At 39.4% G+C, this 18,986-nt stretch overlaps 1 protein-coding gene across 3 annotated transcripts in view; it reads right to left on the reverse strand.

The window, feature by feature from the left end:
- Positions 1-18,986, reverse strand: part of LOC149856735 (serine/threonine-protein phosphatase 4 regulatory subunit 1-like) — a 32,743-nt gene that overhangs the window by 13,380 nt on the left and 377 nt on the right. For all 3 annotated transcript variants that reach the window (XM_090020765.1, XM_090020764.1, XM_090020763.1), the window contains exons 2-12: positions 18,871-18,915; positions 13,076-13,208; positions 12,517-12,623; positions 9,146-9,288; positions 8,535-8,681; positions 5,379-5,486; positions 4,606-4,671; positions 3,822-3,980; positions 2,780-2,973; positions 1,936-2,390; positions 306-520 (exon numbers count right to left, since the gene is read on the reverse strand). In XM_090020765.1, the coding sequence (XP_089876891.1) occupies positions 306-520; positions 1,936-2,390; positions 2,780-2,973; positions 3,822-3,980; positions 4,606-4,671; positions 5,379-5,486; positions 8,535-8,681; positions 9,146-9,288; positions 12,517-12,623; positions 13,076-13,208; positions 18,871-18,915 (1,772 nt within the window). The remainder of the gene's footprint in view (positions 1-305; positions 521-1,935; positions 2,391-2,779; positions 2,974-3,821; positions 3,981-4,605; positions 4,672-5,378; positions 5,487-8,534; positions 8,682-9,145; positions 9,289-12,516; positions 12,624-13,075; positions 13,209-18,870; positions 18,916-18,986) is intronic.

Below are 18,986 nucleotides of genomic sequence, written 5' to 3' on the forward strand. Positions count from 1 at the left end.
TTTAGATTAGATACAGGAAGGACGAACACTATTTGGTTTGCTGCACATGATATTCCTGTAAGACTATTTATAAAAACCACAACCTACTAGTTCTTAGCTTACTTAGGCCCCTTATATAAATAAGAGCTTTGAATAAAATTAAAATGTGATATTTATTAAGTGATATGGGATAATTATTACCATAATAGTTCTCAGATATCAGGACTGGGATACTGTTGTGCTAAGAGCTATATAAACAGAGGTAAACATTATTACTATCATCAAAAGTCCACTTGTCTATCTATGAGGCATGACTGTATACTTACTGTGCTTTTCATCATACTGGTAGTAGTTTGGTCAATCATGTCATCATGGGATGATGGAGAGGATGAAGCATTCTCTACTCTGGCGATGCTGGCATCCAAAGAAGATATCTGCTTCTGAAGTTTGCCACCAGTCTCTTCCCTGGGTTTGGTCTCATGATCTCGGATGGAATCAAACTGAGCTGCTCTGAGCGCAGCAGACAAGACTTGAACCTGAGCTGTTATTAAGTGAAGGGATTTCAGCTTAAAGTTTTCCTTTAAACACAGTAAAATTTTCCTTGCACTTGGTTTTAAAGCTACAATTACTTATTCCTAAATTAAAATCAAATGCCGTATAAGAGGCTAACAGTGTAAGAAAATTAATGTACACACAGCACAAACGGGCTACAACTATTCGATAAGATAAACAGAGACTTGGAAGCACTAACATTTTCAACAAAAGCATAACAGTTACTATTTCTATCTCCTGAATAGATTTCTGACAGACTCCAACATTAATTAGCAAAAGACTATCCTATCCTTAAAACTATACAATGTGTTTTATTATGTATCTTTTGGAATATAGGTACACTGGTTAAGCTGCGTGGAATTAAATTCCCCACCCATCTCTCAACTCATGATCTCATCATCTCATCTCCAAGTGGAACTTTCTCTTGGTCTTCTCCTGTTACATCTAATCTCCCTCCTCATCCAGAGCTCTTTATTTTGTTCTCTGATGTTTTGTATTCGGCTTGCTTTCTGCCTTCATCTTTTCTTGTTTATTCTCTCTAATCCCATTCCCTTTGTCTACTATCACTCTCCCAAATAGGATAGCCGCCTACTTATCTCCTTTCTCTAGCTGCAACAAACTCATTTTCAGTTTCCGGATGCCCCATCAACATTTTTATCTGCACCTCTGGTGACATGGAGCTCTCTACACACAGTAAAAATGTGGGTGCACTGCTCATAAGCTAACTGCTGTCAATCTGGTGTGGAGTCAGACTGAGTCTCCAATTTCATGTAGGTTTGACTCCCATCCAGGAGGGTTGGGATTCAAAATACTCATACAGCAGTATTTAGCTCATTGGGATGAGACAACAAGTTGGTAACAGATAAGAGGCATGGTGGGAGGGAGATGGCTCTGAAAGTATACATGCCAGCCTGCTATAAGTTTCAGCACCTTATATGCCTGGTCTGCAGGTGTGCATAAGAAAACAATACAAAAACCAAGGCAGAGGCTCTGAAAACCATACAGGCACATTCGTATTTCCTGGAGCATTATCACTCCCCACCTCACTAGTCCACCTTAGTTGTCATCAGCCTCAGCTCACTAGCTTCTCCCTGAGCTCACAGCCAACACGGTGATTTCTGGGAAGTGCTCTGCTCTGCCATGTGACAGACCTGGGTTCCGTAGCTAGGTTCCATCTCGTTTCCTGACCTCAGGTACCAGGAACACCTTTAAGAGAATTTGACTGTAGGGGAGAACATGATGCATGACAAACTAAGCTTGGAACAAAATAAATGACATACAAGAGATTCTCATCACTGAACGAGTCCCAGACCAGAAAACAGCTTGCTGCAAGAAAGGACTGTGAAGAGTGTAGGAAATTTTTTGAGGAAGCAGAAGCCATGCTCTACTATTGTAAGCTCTTACCTTGAACATCTGGATCATCCATGTGCTCCTGCAAGGTTTCCAGCACCTTTTTTATTTCACTACTAGCAACACAGTTATTACACAAAGCCTCTGATACAGAGCAGCCATCTTTATGCATCTCCGTCTTGGACTGAAGCAACTCCAAATCCTGGCTTATATCAGGGAGAGGTGGGCGCCAGTATAGGAAAGTATTAAACACATCCTCAGCAGACTGGACCCTTGAGTTCATTCCCTGGCAGTTGCTGACTTGACAGTCTTTAATGCCCTCTATTACACAAGCAGCAATACTGTCACCGTGAGACAATCTAGTTAGATCTTCTTTGGGATTAGCACAGCTCTCTGAACTTGCTTCCTCTGTGTCTTTATTTGGGATTTGAGTGCAGAGCAAAGGGTTGACTTCAGAATCGCTCACTGAGGGAAGTACAGTTGATTTTACTTCCATTGGTTGTTCTGAACTAATAACAGAGATGCATGATTAGCAGAACAAATAAAAAAGTCCTAAGACCACACTTTCCAGGTAAATGCTTTATAAAGAGACAACAGCAATTAAAATATTTGTAGTTATTATATTTGAGATAAATCCTACTTCTAATTGTTCTACCTCTAATACAATACAACTCTCCTCTTCCCAAATAATTAGTGAAGAAACATTAAAAGCATAGACTAGATTAAATTACATGCCAAGACAAAAGACTCAGGTTATCCACATTTCATACCGTTATTAAAACTGTATTATCAAGTCCCTATATTAGTCCTGTGTTGCACACAGGGCCACAACAACTAAAACTGCAGAACTGCAGGAAAAGGATCATGTCAGTTTCTCTCTCCTCCTCAAAGGTTTTACCTTGGGGATGAACTGTTTGCACTGGAGCATGGTATATTTGAAATACTGCCTGCCTGGCAAGAATTGGAAGCGCCATCCTGGGCTGCTGGTCGGATACTCAATGTCCCATCCTCCCGAATGTAAAGACCAGCACTAGAAGGGTTTGCAAAGGTAGAAATAAATGGACCAAGAGACTGAAAAGCAGCTTGCCGAACCTGGGGTAGTATAAAAAACAACAACAACAACAAAAACAGTGATATATTCAGTAGTAGTGCTGCTACCATACTATTAAAACTGAAACATGGAACTTGGTTCAACCTTTTCTGTTACTGAATTAAATAGTAATGTACAAGAAAAGGTTTTGGCATTGCAATTCACCACTTAGCAGGTCTTTGCTTCATATATTACTTTTAATAATAGAATTTATAAGGAAAAGGCTAGGCAACAGATCAAAGGGATTTAAGATGTAAAGTGTGTGCCTAAAATATAGAAATCATTTACCTGTAAAATGACTGCATGATTCAAATAAAATCATTTTTTTCACTGGCTTAAGCCAAATCCCACATTCCCACTAATACTACAATGAAAGTTCTTTTTCTATTCCTACATAATTTTTTAAAAGCACTGTTCTCAAATTTGAGCAACCAAAGTTTGACACCAAACCCCTAAGGAGGGCATCTTACATTTCTAAAACAGAGAAATCAAGAAGAATACTAAAATGTTTAACTGTGATCCTAACACCCTCCGCTTTCAGTTTTTGATGGCAACCAACAAGCCTACACACTGGACCTTGCTCTCTAATTACCCAAGCATTAAATTCTACAAATCTATGAGGGTGGGTGGGTGTGAAACTGGGTATATAGGATGTTACAGGCTTGTGGTCTCCAATACTCTCCATTTGAAGATCCATGACTAAGAATTTCCACAGGTTCCTCATGTGGACATGGAAACCTTTAGCACTCAGTCACCACTAATCAAGCCCCTTAGAAGCTATTTGAAACAGAAAAGTGTGTTTGCTTAAGTTTAAGTCACAGGTATGTCAATGAACCTATTCCTTCCTTACCCATCTGCAGGGGTCGCTGATAAGATTGATAAAGAGGGGTGACAGCTTACTCCTCCGAACTTCTGGGGAAGTAGTGTAAGACACTGCCATAAAGCACTCAGCACATGCTTTACGCATTCCCCAAACGCTGTCAGAGCAGAGTTCAAAAAACTTTGGAATCTGCCAAAAAAAAGTGAAACCATAACTAATCAAACAGAAACTGCAACTTAGACAGCATAGATGACAGTAGTTCACATAAGAGGGGGAAGGGAGAAGAAGAGGAGAAGGATGTGGAAGAAATGTCTAAGAATAAATTAATTGAAAACTAAAAACTCTTTTTACCCCACTCATTTCAGTGTAGCCTAGACTATCATTCAAGTTAAATAGGTTAGAGAAGGACAAAAAATAATAAAAAGGTTATTTTTTCTTAAAGCTCATGTTGGCATAACGCTAACTTATTAAGGCTGTGAACATAATTCCTTCCAGATTGGGCAAGAAGTGGCACAGTCAGATAAGTTTTAAAATATCAATGGGCTTTCAGCTGTGCTTCCATTTGAAAAGTAAAGTCTTGCTACTCAATCCCAGCCTGGAGTCTCATTTGGAACTACTGCCCTAGGTCCAAACAAGTCACACATTAAGTTTTGTTGAAGAGAAACCTTTGCAAAGAGATGAATAACTAGCAATTTTTAACCAGTCTAGTAACAGGAAAATAGCCAACGAATAGCAGAAAGTCGCCAACTATGATTATAGGTTGTGTTCACACAAAATACAAATCCTTTGAATTATGCCTCTGAGGTTTACATACCAAAAACCTCTCTGTGGCATCTTGTCCAACTGCATTACAGATATCACCAAAGTTGGCTGCACAAATCTGAAAAGAGAGGGGAAATTATAGGTGAACTTGAAGGCCACTAAGATTAATTTGATTTTTGCTGTGGATTTGGGGGAAGAGGGGAGGGGGAGGCAAATTTCACCCCATATTTTAGTCCTTAAGTATCAATTTGTATTTGATAATTTGTGTGTGTTTCTCTAACTTAATCATGCAAGTAAACCCTGCAAGCAGTGAAGCCTCACTCCTGGATACAGATTCCTTAGGTAGGCCTCCATAGTCCATGCATGGTATCACTGAATTCAATGTTTGGGTGAATCAACGCATCTGTGAAAAGTCCTATTAATTTCAATCAGCTCCAGATGGTCTGAAGGAACTTGTCACTTGAATATCTGAATGACTTGAGCAGAGACTGCCAAAAATGGTGCAGAAGAAAAAGATATTACATACATATCAGGGCTCAGATGTACTGACAGGACTGTAATTTTGGCCAGTTTGAGTTGGTGATTAAAGTTGAATATTTTGCTGAATTAAGATTCCAACTAGTATCAATCACCCCATGAGCGCCATAATTCAAGCAAATAAGGAAGTTCTTCAGTGTAGAAAAAAAGGAGTATAAGAAACATAGCTCAAATCTAAAATCATTTTACCCATCAATGGCAGGCTTAAAGCTTATTTGCACAGATGTTAAATGTGAGACCATGTAAGTGTGTTTGAAAGAGTTCAGTTATGAAACTAGCCATGCCAACCTTACGGACTTGGAACAGCTTCCCATCGCCACACAGCTCACAGAAACGGGGAAGAAGTATGCGTTCAACAGTTGTTTTGCTCAACATAGAAGCCATTTTACAGATGATCTATAAACAAGGAGAGGGAAAAAACAAAACAGTACTCAATTTTGGTTCTAGTTTACTTCTAAAAGGTGAGTTTTGAAAGCAAAAGTTAACTAGTTCCTAAAATACAAAACATGAACATATTTTAAAGTTTCTTTCCCTTATTTATTTTCATGCACTCATATATGCAGCATGTTCCCAGGAGCTTTAAATAAAAAAACAATAGATAAAGTATTGTTGTGCCTGAGCATAACACTTCTGCACCAGCAGACAGACTGCAGGAAAACTGTAAAATGACAGCACAGAATAAGTTAGTTAGAAGATAATGTACACTGCTTTATACAGGCATTCTCAAACTAGGAAGTAGTGTGCGCTACATGTTTTATAGCGTGCACTACACTTTTGGCTCCTGACAGCTGAGAATAAAAACAAACAAAACAAAAACCAAACAAAACAATGTTTTACTGGAAGAGGAAGCACATTAGTTCAACATGACTCGCCCAGCTTCTGTATAAATTGCGCACTTCAGCAGTGCTTTTTGGGGCTTTTAGCTAGAGTTGATTCGACCAGCTATTACATAAAACTGCCAAAAAGCCCCACTGGAACATGCAATCTATGTAGATGCCAGGCAAGCCAGGTCAAACTACGGCAGCGCATCTTCTGGGCATATGCTGCACTCGGCACAGGGGTGCATGGAGCTGAAAGTAAAGCACCGCTTGTTTGGTTTTTTCCACATCTGTAAGTAACCTCAATATTTTTGTCACAGTGTTAAGTGCCCTACTGTGCCAACAACCCTACAAAACCATGTTCTTGAAAACAGTGTGTTTGCATGCTTAATGCTAAGCATGCAAGTAGTCTCCCTGGCTTCAGCAAGGCTTGAAATTTAAAAGAGGCATAGCTGTTTGCAGGATAAGAAGACAAAAATACAATAAACAAGTTTGCCAAACAATAGGAGAGAAGGGGAAAGAAGGATTAAGCTCATAAAAATAAGGCAACATGATTATATACATTACCTAGGGCACACCTCTTGGAATTCACATTCAATTACCTGCCCGTATATAAAAATTTTGGCTCATAGAAAAGAAAAAGAAAAATCATGCATTCATTAGATTTGAGCTCCTTTACCTGAAAAGCAGTTAGTTTCAAATGTAACCATAAACCACAGATTATCAGTAGCGTTCACTTTAGACACAGATGCTTTTTCAGTATAATGCATGAAGACCCCTGCACTTGCAACTAGAGAAAAGTTTGGCAGAAGTAGAACCCACTGCTTTGCACACATCTTTCCACTGAATAGCTCTGTGTTTGATGAAGCTGAAAAATCACATGCTGAGCCAAAGACTGTTGGATTACCAGAGCATGAAAACATTTTAATTTAATATTTTCAAAGAAATATTTCTCCCTCTATAAAAATAGTCCTCAGTCCTCGGAATGTTCTGAATTTTGTAACAAATTGTCAAATAAAAACTCCATGATTCCCTTTTTTTGTGCAATGGTCAAACCTTCAGAAAAACATCTGATAGCCAAATGTCACCCTGGAAATCTGCCAAACAAAGGCAATTTAGATAGTAAAGCTGTTTTACAAGTCAAGTGCTGACAGGTAGTCACACACCTTTATAGTTCATAGAACCAAATTTGAGTTCTCACAAATAAATAGAAAATGTTTTTTTCATTAAGCATTCTTGATTAAAGTCTTGAGATTTAAAGACTTTCCAAATCATTCAAAATTTTCTGCAAAGTTAATGAGACCTAATGTAGAGCCCGCACCACTGATGAGGCTCATGTGGAACCCTATGTCCTACACCTCACTTGCCTTTCCAAGACAGACATGCGTATACTGGAAAGAGAAGGAAGCAACAAGAATTATCAGAGGCCTACAGAACATGATATATAAGGAGAGGTTAGAAGAACCTCTAGATTAGTTAGTCTGGAGAAGAGAAGACTAAGGGGGGGGGGTGGGGGGGGAAAAAACAGTCTTCAGATACAGAAAGATTTTTCTAGAGGATGACAACCAAGTATTCTGTGTCCACAAGCAGTACTTGGATTAAACTGCAATAAGGGGAATTTAGGTTGCATGTTAGGAAGACACCCTCACTATAAGGGTTGTTAGGTACTGGAACAGATTACCCCTCAAGAGATGGCAAAAAGTGCATCACTGAAAGTTTTAAAATTCAAGTTAAGCAAACACTTCACTGGAATGGTTTAGATATGATCTCGATCTCCTGAGGCACCTTCAGCCCAAATTTATGTCACTGAAACTTGAAAAAAAAAATACCTGTTTGCAAAAATTACAACCTTTGCAACAAATTAAAGAAAGCTGCCAAGCACCTTCATCATGTGGCTTTATTTTATTTTTCCCCCTAGATTTTAACAATCTTTTAGCAGCTTGAAAATAAAAATGACCTCTCCGATTCTAATCTTTCCATAATAATGCCAAACACTTGTTTATCTCTCTATGTATTTAGCTGAACTTCTAATTTACAGCTTTTGTTGCTTGCATTCTGTGTGCATGCATGTATCTGCGTGTGTGTGCGTGCATGCCAGCTACCTGTAATGTCAGCATTATTCTTAGACTGTAGGTTGACTCTTGTTGCAGCTTCAGATGAGGGAACACTAGTTTCCACACAGTTCTTGTTAAAGCCCTATTCCCAGTGACTTTAAATATAGAAAAATATCCCTCTGTAACAGTTTAAGGCCAGTTACTCTATAACGTTAATGTAGCCCATTTGGAACCTATATTTGACCATGTCTCCGTTTTAAAAAAAGATCTCACAACAAACACATGGCCATAATCTGAAACAGGAGTTCTGAATAGCACCTTGTGGTACTGGGAAGGACTGAGAAACAGGTCTTCCTTTATAAGGAAGAACATGCATAATAAAAGAAATAAGAAACAGTGACAGTACAAGAAGAACTGCACAAAGACTCCACTTAACCAGTTCACATCTAAACTTTTAAACTTCTTTGGTAAGTAAAGTCCAGGTCTCAAATCCAGGCACTGACAAATCCTTTTTCTAAATAAGGGATACAACACAATTCCCTCCCCACCCCACTTCTTCCTCTGGCACTTACATTTACAGCTTCCACCTTGTACTCATCATCACTGTCTGGGGCCGAGAGGTCCAACAGAATTGGACACACCTTATTTTCAACATCATTTTGAAAGATGAGGTCTTGCTCCAGCAATATCAGCAGTGCTTCTTGACCTGCTTTTCTAACCTTGCGACATGAAAAGGAGCAAATACGACACAATTTAAAGAAGTATTTTACCAGTACCTGAGAACTGTAAGACTAAAAGGTGAACATTTTTAAGGAACAGAGTGCAGTAAGTCTGAGAAGCTACCATTTAACTATCTAAAGTATTAATTATCAACACAAAACAAAAACTTATTTTAGTAAGATATTAAAATAGACAGCCTTTTACATCAAACTTTGGGTAAAGAGCTAAACTTAGAGCCAGATATAGAACTCATCTCTAGAATCATTGCTGATTTCCTGGTTCATTTCTATCTAGGGGGAATGATAAAGATTTCTTTTGTTAAGTATTTTAAGAGCTATGGATGAAAAACACTATTTAAGACCTAGGTATTATTAACTAACAGAGAACGGCTCCCTATTATTTCCTTCTAAGAAAGGTCACCATGCCAGTCTGAAGTAACTATGAACAGCCTGAAGTTTCCTACCTGATTGTTAGGGTCAGTGAGGTACCTCACTACAATAGGCATAAGATACTCAGAAAATGCTGTTGGAAAGTTTGGTCGACTCTCTTGCAGAAAAATAGAAATGGGAGGTATCTGTTCCATCAGTTCTGTCCGTACAGTTGGCTCTGGCAGTATAAAGAAAATCAAAGCTGTTTCAAGTTGGTTCAAAATTAGAACCAGGCATGTTCAATAAATGACATTTTCTAATGTGAAACTGTATACATAGTAAATAAATGAAGATTCTGAAAAGGTCAACATTTAGTATCTCAAAATTTAACAGCATTGAGAAACCTCACACTCATATGTAACCTCCTGGCTCCAGAAGATCAGGATATTTTTCAGAAGTCAGACATTATTAATGCACTGAGTTACCAAACCATGAGCCTATGCAAACAAGATGGTGATATGCACAACTGCTCCTTAAAAATCCCTTGTACAAGCCTGTGCAGCAACAGTGCACAGAAATAAGACACACATTTTGCCTCCATAAATATATAGCTAACTTCTTTCAAAAGCTGGCTTTTTGTGCCCAACTACTCCACTTCTTTAAAGCATATTTGTAGGAACACATTTTTTTACCCATGACTGAATGACTGTGGAACTCCCTAACAGTCTAAAAGAAGCAATACATATTATTTTTCATATGGTTTTCTGTTTTGATATGATGTCCTGGATAATTTTCATCTTCTGAAAAGCATCCAGAACATCCTCAGGTACACTGGAATGATGCAAGCAATATTTAGCACTTTAGATATTCAAAGTTCTGTAAGAACGTCAAGGTTCACAAACCCCTGTGATGCAGAAAAGCATTCATATCTGCTTCCTGTGCTTTGCAATAACCTACAACTCAATGGCTAAATAACTGTGCTGTACTTCCTTGACAGAGGCAACATTTAGTCTCTTCAGAATGAGAGAGAAGGTTAATCAATCACTAACATGCTGATTAACCTTTGCCTTTTCATTAATGATATAACTACAGGTTAGGAGATAATAGTTTAACAGCTACATTTTCACTGAATGGATCTTCATTGGAATTCGCTTTCCAATTATTGTGAGGGCAGACCTTTAAAAAAAAAAATACATACAAAAAAGGAACATGTAGAAAGGTAAGACACACCACAGGAAAAAAGCTCTAAATATTACATTAGTTCAAACTTCTATTCAGAATGCTAGATATACAGTACAAGAGAATGATCACAAGGAAGTTGTCATATTAAATATACATGTTACATGTAAGCAAGAATCACCATCACAACCCTGTGTTAATGCAATATTAAAGCTGCAGATTTAAATATCAAAACTTCATGAAATTCAAATGTAAAGCTCTCCAATCAGTCAATTCCCTCATGATCTGAGTGAAGTTTTTTTTACATTTTTTTTTAATCTATACTACACTATGTATGGAGAATAGGTTTGAAATTGTATTTCCCTAAACCTGATTCCTACATGTGAGTAATTAGATCCCTAGTTACCACTTAACTGATGGCCATAATCTTCAGAGGGGCTGAAAACCTACTGCTCCAGTTGATTTCAATAGAGCACAAATACTTATACCCTGAACTCAGAAGCCTTACTCTAGGTTTAGAAGACGGCATTTTCCAAAAGTAAATAAGCAAGCCAAATACCCAAATCCTACTGATTTATAATGAGATGTGGACATTTAACTCCTTAAAAGAAAAAAAAACAAAAGGGTTGGCTAGGTGACCAACTTTTAGGTATTTGAGTTAAAATACTTAAATTTGTACATTTTTATGTACAGTATCTTACATTAATTTCTGAATTTTCTGGTGGAACAGAACCAGCAGGGTAGTAACCAAAGAGCAGAAAACCAGTTTTTGGATTGCTACGGCTCCCTCCAGCAAAGGGAATAAGCATTTCATGAAAAGACAGTCAAGCAGCTATGGACTATAGCTTAGGACTTGGAACCTCAGTTCAAGTATCTGCTCAGTCACAAAATTCCTGTATTCCTTAGGAAAAAAATCACTTATTTCTCTTTATGCCTCAGCTCCCTATCAGGAAAATAATACCACTTCCCTACCCCTCAGGGTTGTTGCGAGTGTAAATACCTTAAAATGTTATGAGGTGCTCTGATAAGAGGGCCACAAGTACCTGAGACACTTTAAGAAAGTGGCTATCTAAATCTTGCTTACAGTAAAATACTCCTTTTTCTCTGCCTCCTCCATACAAGAGCCAGGGATGAAAGACATATTCCGGGGTGGGCAATTATTTGGCCACATAGGGTGTTTTGGTGAGCTGTCATTGGCTAGGTCAACACCGGCTGCCCTCGCTCACAATGGGATGGGGCTGTGATCGTGTAGGGAGTGGAATCACATGGCAGTAACAGCATGGGAGTGGAATCTAGCACCAGAGCCCAGGGCAGAGCCATGACCTGCTTTCCGCATGTCCCTACAACAGGTGCCAGTTCCGCAGGCAGAACATACATGTGTTACATGTAAGAGTATCACACAGAGCTAACTACAGCTCTCCCCTGACCCCCAACCCCACACTATCACTGCCCTGTGACCCTGAGGCCTCCGGATCTTGGGGCCATGAAAGCATGGGGCCAGGGCCTGGGGCAGAGCCACAATCTGCTCCCCGCATGTCCCGCCTGTGGAACTAGTGCCCACTGCAGGGATGGGTGGGGAGTGGATCATGGCTCTGTCCCAGGTCCCAGGCCCATACTGTTACCATCCTGCGATCCTAGCCCCATCCGCCCATCCTGCTCCCTATCCACCCATGGCCCCATCCAATCCGCAATGCCACACGGGTCCCAAGCCAATCTTCTGCTGCCTGCCCGCTCCATCTGGTCTCCCTAGCAATGACTGCAGGGCGGATGGGCTGGGGTGCCTGGGCAGCAGCAGCCACGGAGACTAGCAGTGAGGGGCAGCAGCACATTCAGCAACAGCAGTGGAGACTGGCAGCAGCAGCAAGAAGGGACTGCCAAGAAGCAAGTCCACCCCAGCTCCACTATGTGCACTAGGGACTGCCCCCTGCACTGGGCCAGGAAGGGCCAAGAGGCTCACTGCGAGCCAGACAAAATCCTTTGGAGGGCCAGATTTTGCCCACCCCTAAGATAAAGGTCCACTGACAGGCCAAGCTATTGCAGTATCACATAGCAGAACTGACAGCAGCTACCACACCTTTCAGTTGGTAGCAGATGCTGCATAACTCCAAAGAGAGAAACATCTCTATGAAGGAATAAAGAAAGTCCACACCATGCTCAAAGGTGCATGGCCTATCCTTTCTGTTTAACAAAATGTTGCACAATATTTATCAGTAAAACAAAGTAGGCTATCACATCTAAACTGCAGTTTCTTAAATGAGGGTAAAAATTAAAAAAATGAATCTCCAACCTGCATCTTCAGACAGTCTGACCGCTATTTCCATTACTGTCAAGAAATCTTCTTCATTATTACTGAAATCTCGAAAGACATCAAGTAGGCCTCTGGCAATAATTTGTCTGTGAATAGACAACATATTGTATACCTTAATATCCTGCTGACACATCAAGGATTAGGGGATAAGAAGAGGAACATATCAGATGTGGGTAACTTAAAGGTATGGCCAATCTTGTTTTATACGCTCTAATGTTCAAACACATGTATGCAACATGCCTATACCCGAAATGGAAAATAAAACTGAATATCTTAAAGATAACCAATACTGAAAGAGACTATAATATGTAAACAACCCTGTTCTTAATTAACTAGAAAAAATATTAAATATGCAACTGAGGAAAAAAAATCACAAGAGTTACAGTAACTTAGCACTTTCTCTTCATTTCAAATCCACAGTTAGAGTCAGTATCAGAATACCAAAAGATATTAATAGAATGACTAGACAAGAGTGGGGAGAAAAGGAGAAATTCCTATTGTGGTTTTAAGGATAAAAATCTAATGATCAAGTCCTTACCGATTAAATATATTATCACTAAAAGCATACTTTTCCAGACGAGCCAGTGGAGTCAAGTTATCCTGTCCTGGAATGTCCAAGAATGCAGTTATCCTCATGCTATCACAGTCTGGTCCATAATCTTCAAACCCAACTTAAAAGGAGGGGAAAATAAAGCATCATCAGAAGAAGAAATAAAAGAATTAAATATACTGGCACAGCAGCACTGGCCACTTTTAGAGAAATTTTGCACACAGTTCTCTCTCACTAACAAATACTTAGAGGACACTAATATTCATGTTATTTTAAAGGCAGGCAATGCAAAGTGGCTCGGTTACCAAAATAAAATTTCCTCATATTGTGCATTTACATTTGGGAACTTTCCACTGCAGAAATACAAACTATCTTCCTCTCTCTATGCACGTGTATTTTTGTTGTTGTTATTTAAAATTCATCAGCACTGCTCCCCAAATGTTACCACAACGGTTTTTTCACTCCACCATTCTTAACTGTCATGATTTTATGATCTACACATGAAGGTGACAGACTATAGGCAAGTAATAGATAAAAGGAGAAAACCATAATTTGGCCTACAAAACAGGTAATTACTTAATAGCCTCTGCTATTAAAGAAATACTGAAAAGTATGTCACATACAATGTATTAAAGAGGACCTCCCTGTCATGTCACTAAGAACTATACAAAGCGTACATGCCTATGCTATATGTAACTACTCGGATCACAACTGAAAGTCTATATTGATTGAACCTGTATTCTTCACTATATACAAGAGTCCTTGCATCTCAGAGTGCTGATTTTTTTAATGGAGTGCGACCACTGCATATATAAAATTAAATAGGCCTTAAGAAAAAAAAATCCACTAGATAGTAAGTAATTATTTACTGCCCTTAATGGTTTGACTTGGATTTGGCATTTTGTTATACTTACTTATTTGATACTTCAGCATATATTGCTTAAATAAACCGTGGGAATGTAACCTAGAAACTCCTAGCTATGGCACAGACTCCATCAGTGGCCATAAGCCTGTGTGCATAGGAAGGAAAAACCACACTGTGAAAACCGTTCCCTGTGAAATCAATGGAACTTTTGCCATATACTTTAAGGTGAGTCAGACAATGTCTTTAATCACGTTTCAGTTTCCCCTCACATGGGGCAACTACATAACCCATCCATCTGTGATACTGTGAAGATCAGCTGGTCTATAAGTGTTCTGAAGAAGTAAATCTCTACATTAGGTATTAGTTTAATGAATAAAATATATCATCCCAATAACTCAGTCCATCCAAATAAGGCATTTCAGAGAGCACAAAACTTCTTCACATTGCTTAAATACCTGTTACATTTCTGTTGTTTTAAATTCAAATATAAAATCACCAGTAGCTTAAATTTTGACACTGAGCTTCATTAAAATCCATTATAGATTATTAAAAAAGAGAAATTGCTCCACTAGTAGTGATAACATTAGAGTGAGACTGGAGTGTATTTAATTATTGGACCAATACAGTATATTATCTCCAGTTTCAACAAGCAAACATTAAAGCATGTAGACACCAATTCACAGATCAACTTTGTACCTACAGAGCTATGGGGCTTTGTGCCTGCATATAAACATGAATTTGGAAGCAAAAACATGAAGTTGCTAAGAAACACCTGCATTTTATTCACCTTGTTCCCAGGTCTGCCTTTCACCTCCAATCCTGGAGGGTCTTCTCCTTTCCCAGCCAAAGAGAGAATTTATCACCAGCAATACCAAGACAGATCTATTGACTAGAACTAGTAACTGCATCTCCCTCAATGGCAGCATAATAGAAAGCAAAGGCTCTTGGGGCACACTGTAACCTTCCAACAAAGGACAGAGGTAAATTTGAAACAACAGTTGGCCCCAGGCACAAATCGGCGCTCCTTAGAGATATACCAAACCTATTATTTCTGAGAAAATAAGACCTAGGTCTTAATTTTTTTACAATTAAGATGCTATCTGTGTGTTGCAGGGGGAAACCAGAGTCTCCAAGGAAACTACTCCAACAAAAGACCAGAATAAGGACTGAATCCTGCAGTTCTTGCAAACAATGAGCTGATTTCAATAGGAGTCCCAAGCACAAGACAACTGGCAATCAAGTGAAGACTCATATTTTCATACTAACTTGTGAATCCATAGCCATAACTGTGCATATATGCTTTTTGAAAAAAAGCAAGGGTTGCAGTATTTCTTCTGCTGATATTTTATAACACCCAGTTATACCAGTTCATTTAATAAGAAATGACCCGGGGGGTGGGGAGCACTCCCACCACACAGATAGAAAAGTAAATGTTTTCGCTCAATCTGAGCCTTCAAGAGGCCGAGAAGCGATTACTATGAATGAGCAAACTCTATACCCCAAAACTAAATTTTACTTCTAATTAACTAGCTATTTCTAATGGCTGACATTAACTTTTGAAATAACGCCAACCTATAAATAAGTTTCCATTAACAGGCTCACAATTTGTATCTGCTTAAATATTTCATGTTGCGCAGCCCTAGATGGGGTAGACAAGAGTCTCCTTGCACCTTTGAGGGCTGGTGAAGTAAGTACACTTGATATTTTTAGGGAAATTAAATCTACAGAATCATCTTTGTCAAAATAAAATGTTAAGAAAACCACACTATTCACAATCAGTTCCCTTAGAATTTAAGGGAGATTTTACTTCTTCATTACACATGGGACCTTTACTGGATTTAACACATTGCATCTCCTCACCCAGATCTCCACTTTATTTCCTTCCAAAACTGTGGAAGCAGTTCTACTTATTTATGGTACTGAGTTGCTCTAGTTGTTCCATAGCCTTGTTCTTAAAGACAAATCACTTAATAGGTCAAAGCCATATAATGGGTTCTCAGATTTCTCATCTTAAGTCTGGATACTCTTTCATAGGAGGAGTTCATACTTGGCACTGTTAATTCAAGATCAGTTCAGAATCCAATAAGTGTCAAGAACCCTGCTATAAATTAGACACATCTCTTTCTCTCAACTTTAGGCTGACATATATAAAGTTGATTAGAACATACATATACATACATATACATATACACACACACACACACACACTCATTCATCTTTACAAGGATGTGTACAAAATGCTCTTTTCTTTCATTATTTGTCACCACTATATATAAAATCTTGAAGAGAGAAAAATCCTCAAATATGACAAACTTTAGCTTATATCTAAAGCCAGAAGTTTAACCACCATAAAACTATTTTAGTCAAGTTACTAGAACAAATGACACCATTGTTGAGTGCCCCTGCACAGTAGCTAAAGACTGAATGAGCATGAACTACCCTCTCACCCTCACTGATGATCCCCTCCAAGTCAGGTCAAGACACACTGGCAGAAAACTGTGGGAAGTCTGCACTTGCTGTTACTCCTATTTTACTTGCTCTGCAAGCAGAAGAGATCAGACAGGCATTTTTCACTTTTCCCAATGAAGTGGGGAAAATTAGCTGGCAAACCTGAATTTAATTTGACAGCTAATTATTTGTTGGAACTATGAGCTTTGTTTTCATTTTTAACTGTAGCAAAGGGGAAAAAAGACAAAGTATATTTTCAATGCTAATAATGTATCTTAACCTGCAGCACCAGATCTTTTGGCTCCCATATTACTAAAAAAAGGATTAAGGTGAGATGTATTGAGCTTTGCTAAGCTTTTTTTTTTAAATCCAGTGAAGGGATATACAAGTGCATTAGCTGATCTGCCGTTACTTCAAATCCTCTGCTCAACACCGGTATTTAGATTTGTTTGAGGCCATGACAGCAGCAACAGTCTTCTGTCCCTGCTTAAAACAATTAATGTGGAAATACATACTGGTAATCCAATAAATCCACAACCAAATTTCACTAATTTGTAAGATGATTCCCTAAATTTTTCCAATTACATCTAAGAATTTGCATGATGTCTCTCTTTCTAAAGAGTCATTTTGACAGAAGGGAAGATGGCATTTTAATGAGGTATTTAAAACTCAAGTCTTTCACTTATTATCAGTCACTCTGAACTCAGAAGTGAAATGTTAAAAAAAATCCTTCAACACACACTCATAATATCAAACTTAAAATGAACACAAGGTAGGCTTGATACAATCCTTCCTATTACTACTTTCACATATCACTTTTGATCCTGACAGACCCCAAAGAATTTTCTAAATTTAACTGAAGTGCAAACCATACACAACATTTACCCATTCACTAATGAAATGCAAGTACCATAGGGCTCAAATGCAAAAATTGCTCAACAAGGAACAACAACAATCAGAAGCATACAAAGTGAATATCCATCCTCTGACAGAGGCTTTTGCCATGTATGGGTTTTTCCAGTGGGCTACTTAAGGGCTTACTTATGACATTTTTTTCTTGTTTCTCAAAATTTCCTCCTTATCAAATTTCCTATGCATCGTACAGATGCTATGGCTGAAGATACATGACAAAAAAAATATAACGCCAGTACATGTAGAGGGCAAACGTATCATACTTCTACCATAGTCTTTAAACTACCATTCTCCATTAAAAGGATTGTCTAAGCAAAAATAATAATGGTCCAGAGTAACCAATTCATTCTTTTTAAGCCAGGAACCCAAGTCAACAACTAAAATGCTGGAGAGGTTTCCCCATACTCAGAAATGTTCTTACAAATGAATACTGTATTCTCTGCCCCCCATTAATTAAACATACAGGTCTCTAACTTGACACATCTGAGGGACTCCTTTGAGCTCAAAAGAACTTGTGATGTGCGCACACATTTGGAGGGTTGAGTTTCTCCCTGTTCTCCAGTAAACTCTGCACATTAGGGATGTAAATGCAGGAAGCTAAAATGTCACATAAAGCGTATTGCAAAGTCTGCCATTATTACAGGAGAGTTAAGGAGGAGAAAAAAAAGCAGCTACAAAATTAGTCCACTAATAAAGCCTACTTCCAAACAAATCAAGGCAGCTCTGTTTTAAAACACTTGGATGCCTATCTTCCTGGGATCATTTGACCCCAGGCAACTGCCTGCCATTTGGACAGGAGGCCGGACCAGATGATCTTGCCAGGTCCTCTTCAGCCCTAATGTCTATGAAATATATGAAAAGAAACAATAAGAGGGACTGAAGGAAGCCTTGCATTTGCAAATCAAGAAACACATCAGTGGGACCTAAAGAAGTTGAGGAAAGCCCGGTGGTTGAATACAAACAGCAAAAAAGAACAAACCAAACCAAACCAAACCAAACCAAACCCCTCTTTCTAGTACCGCTGAGCGCCAGCCGGGATCATATGGGCTCACCTTCCCCGTAACAGGGCAACTCAGGGTTTACGTCAAGCGAGCAGCTCGCCTTCGGGCCAATGACAGGGTTGACAGCAAGCTGCTAACCCGACACAAAGCCCCTAGTTCTCTCGGTCCACTGCTACACCAAACCAAATCTTACATTTCATAGACTTCATAGACCCATAGATTTCACAGATTTTATAGACTCATAGACATTAGGGCTGAAAAGGACCACGTAAGATCATCAGGTCCAGACCCCTTGCCCCAGGGGCAGGTTATTAACTGAGGTCCAAGGATCCCAACAAGATACGGTCCTTCAGGCCCCTTCCCAGGAAACAACAACCCTCCGCAGCACAGGAAATACCGGCTCCCCTGGAAACAACCACCACCCCCGTGCTCCCACTACCTCCAAAGCCGGGCAAGACCCCGCCAGCCCCCAGCCCCCCGCCCGGAGCAGAAGGGCCGTCCTCAGGCAGGCAGCAGCCCCCGCCACACCCGGGGGACGAGGCCCCGCGGCTACTCACAGTCGTCTAAGTCATCCTGCAAATCCACGAAATACAGCGGGATCCCTGCGGGCACAAACAAGACACGGCGTTGGCCGGGGCCTGTGAGGTGGGGACGGGACCTAGACCTAGGCCGA

Source organism: Crocodylus siamensis, chromosome 10, assembly GCF_052110815.1.
Source record: "Crocodylus siamensis isolate JL-2025a chromosome 10, ASM5211081v1, whole genome shotgun sequence".
Classification (NCBI taxonomy): domain Eukaryota; kingdom Metazoa; phylum Chordata; order Crocodylia; family Crocodylidae; genus Crocodylus; species Crocodylus siamensis.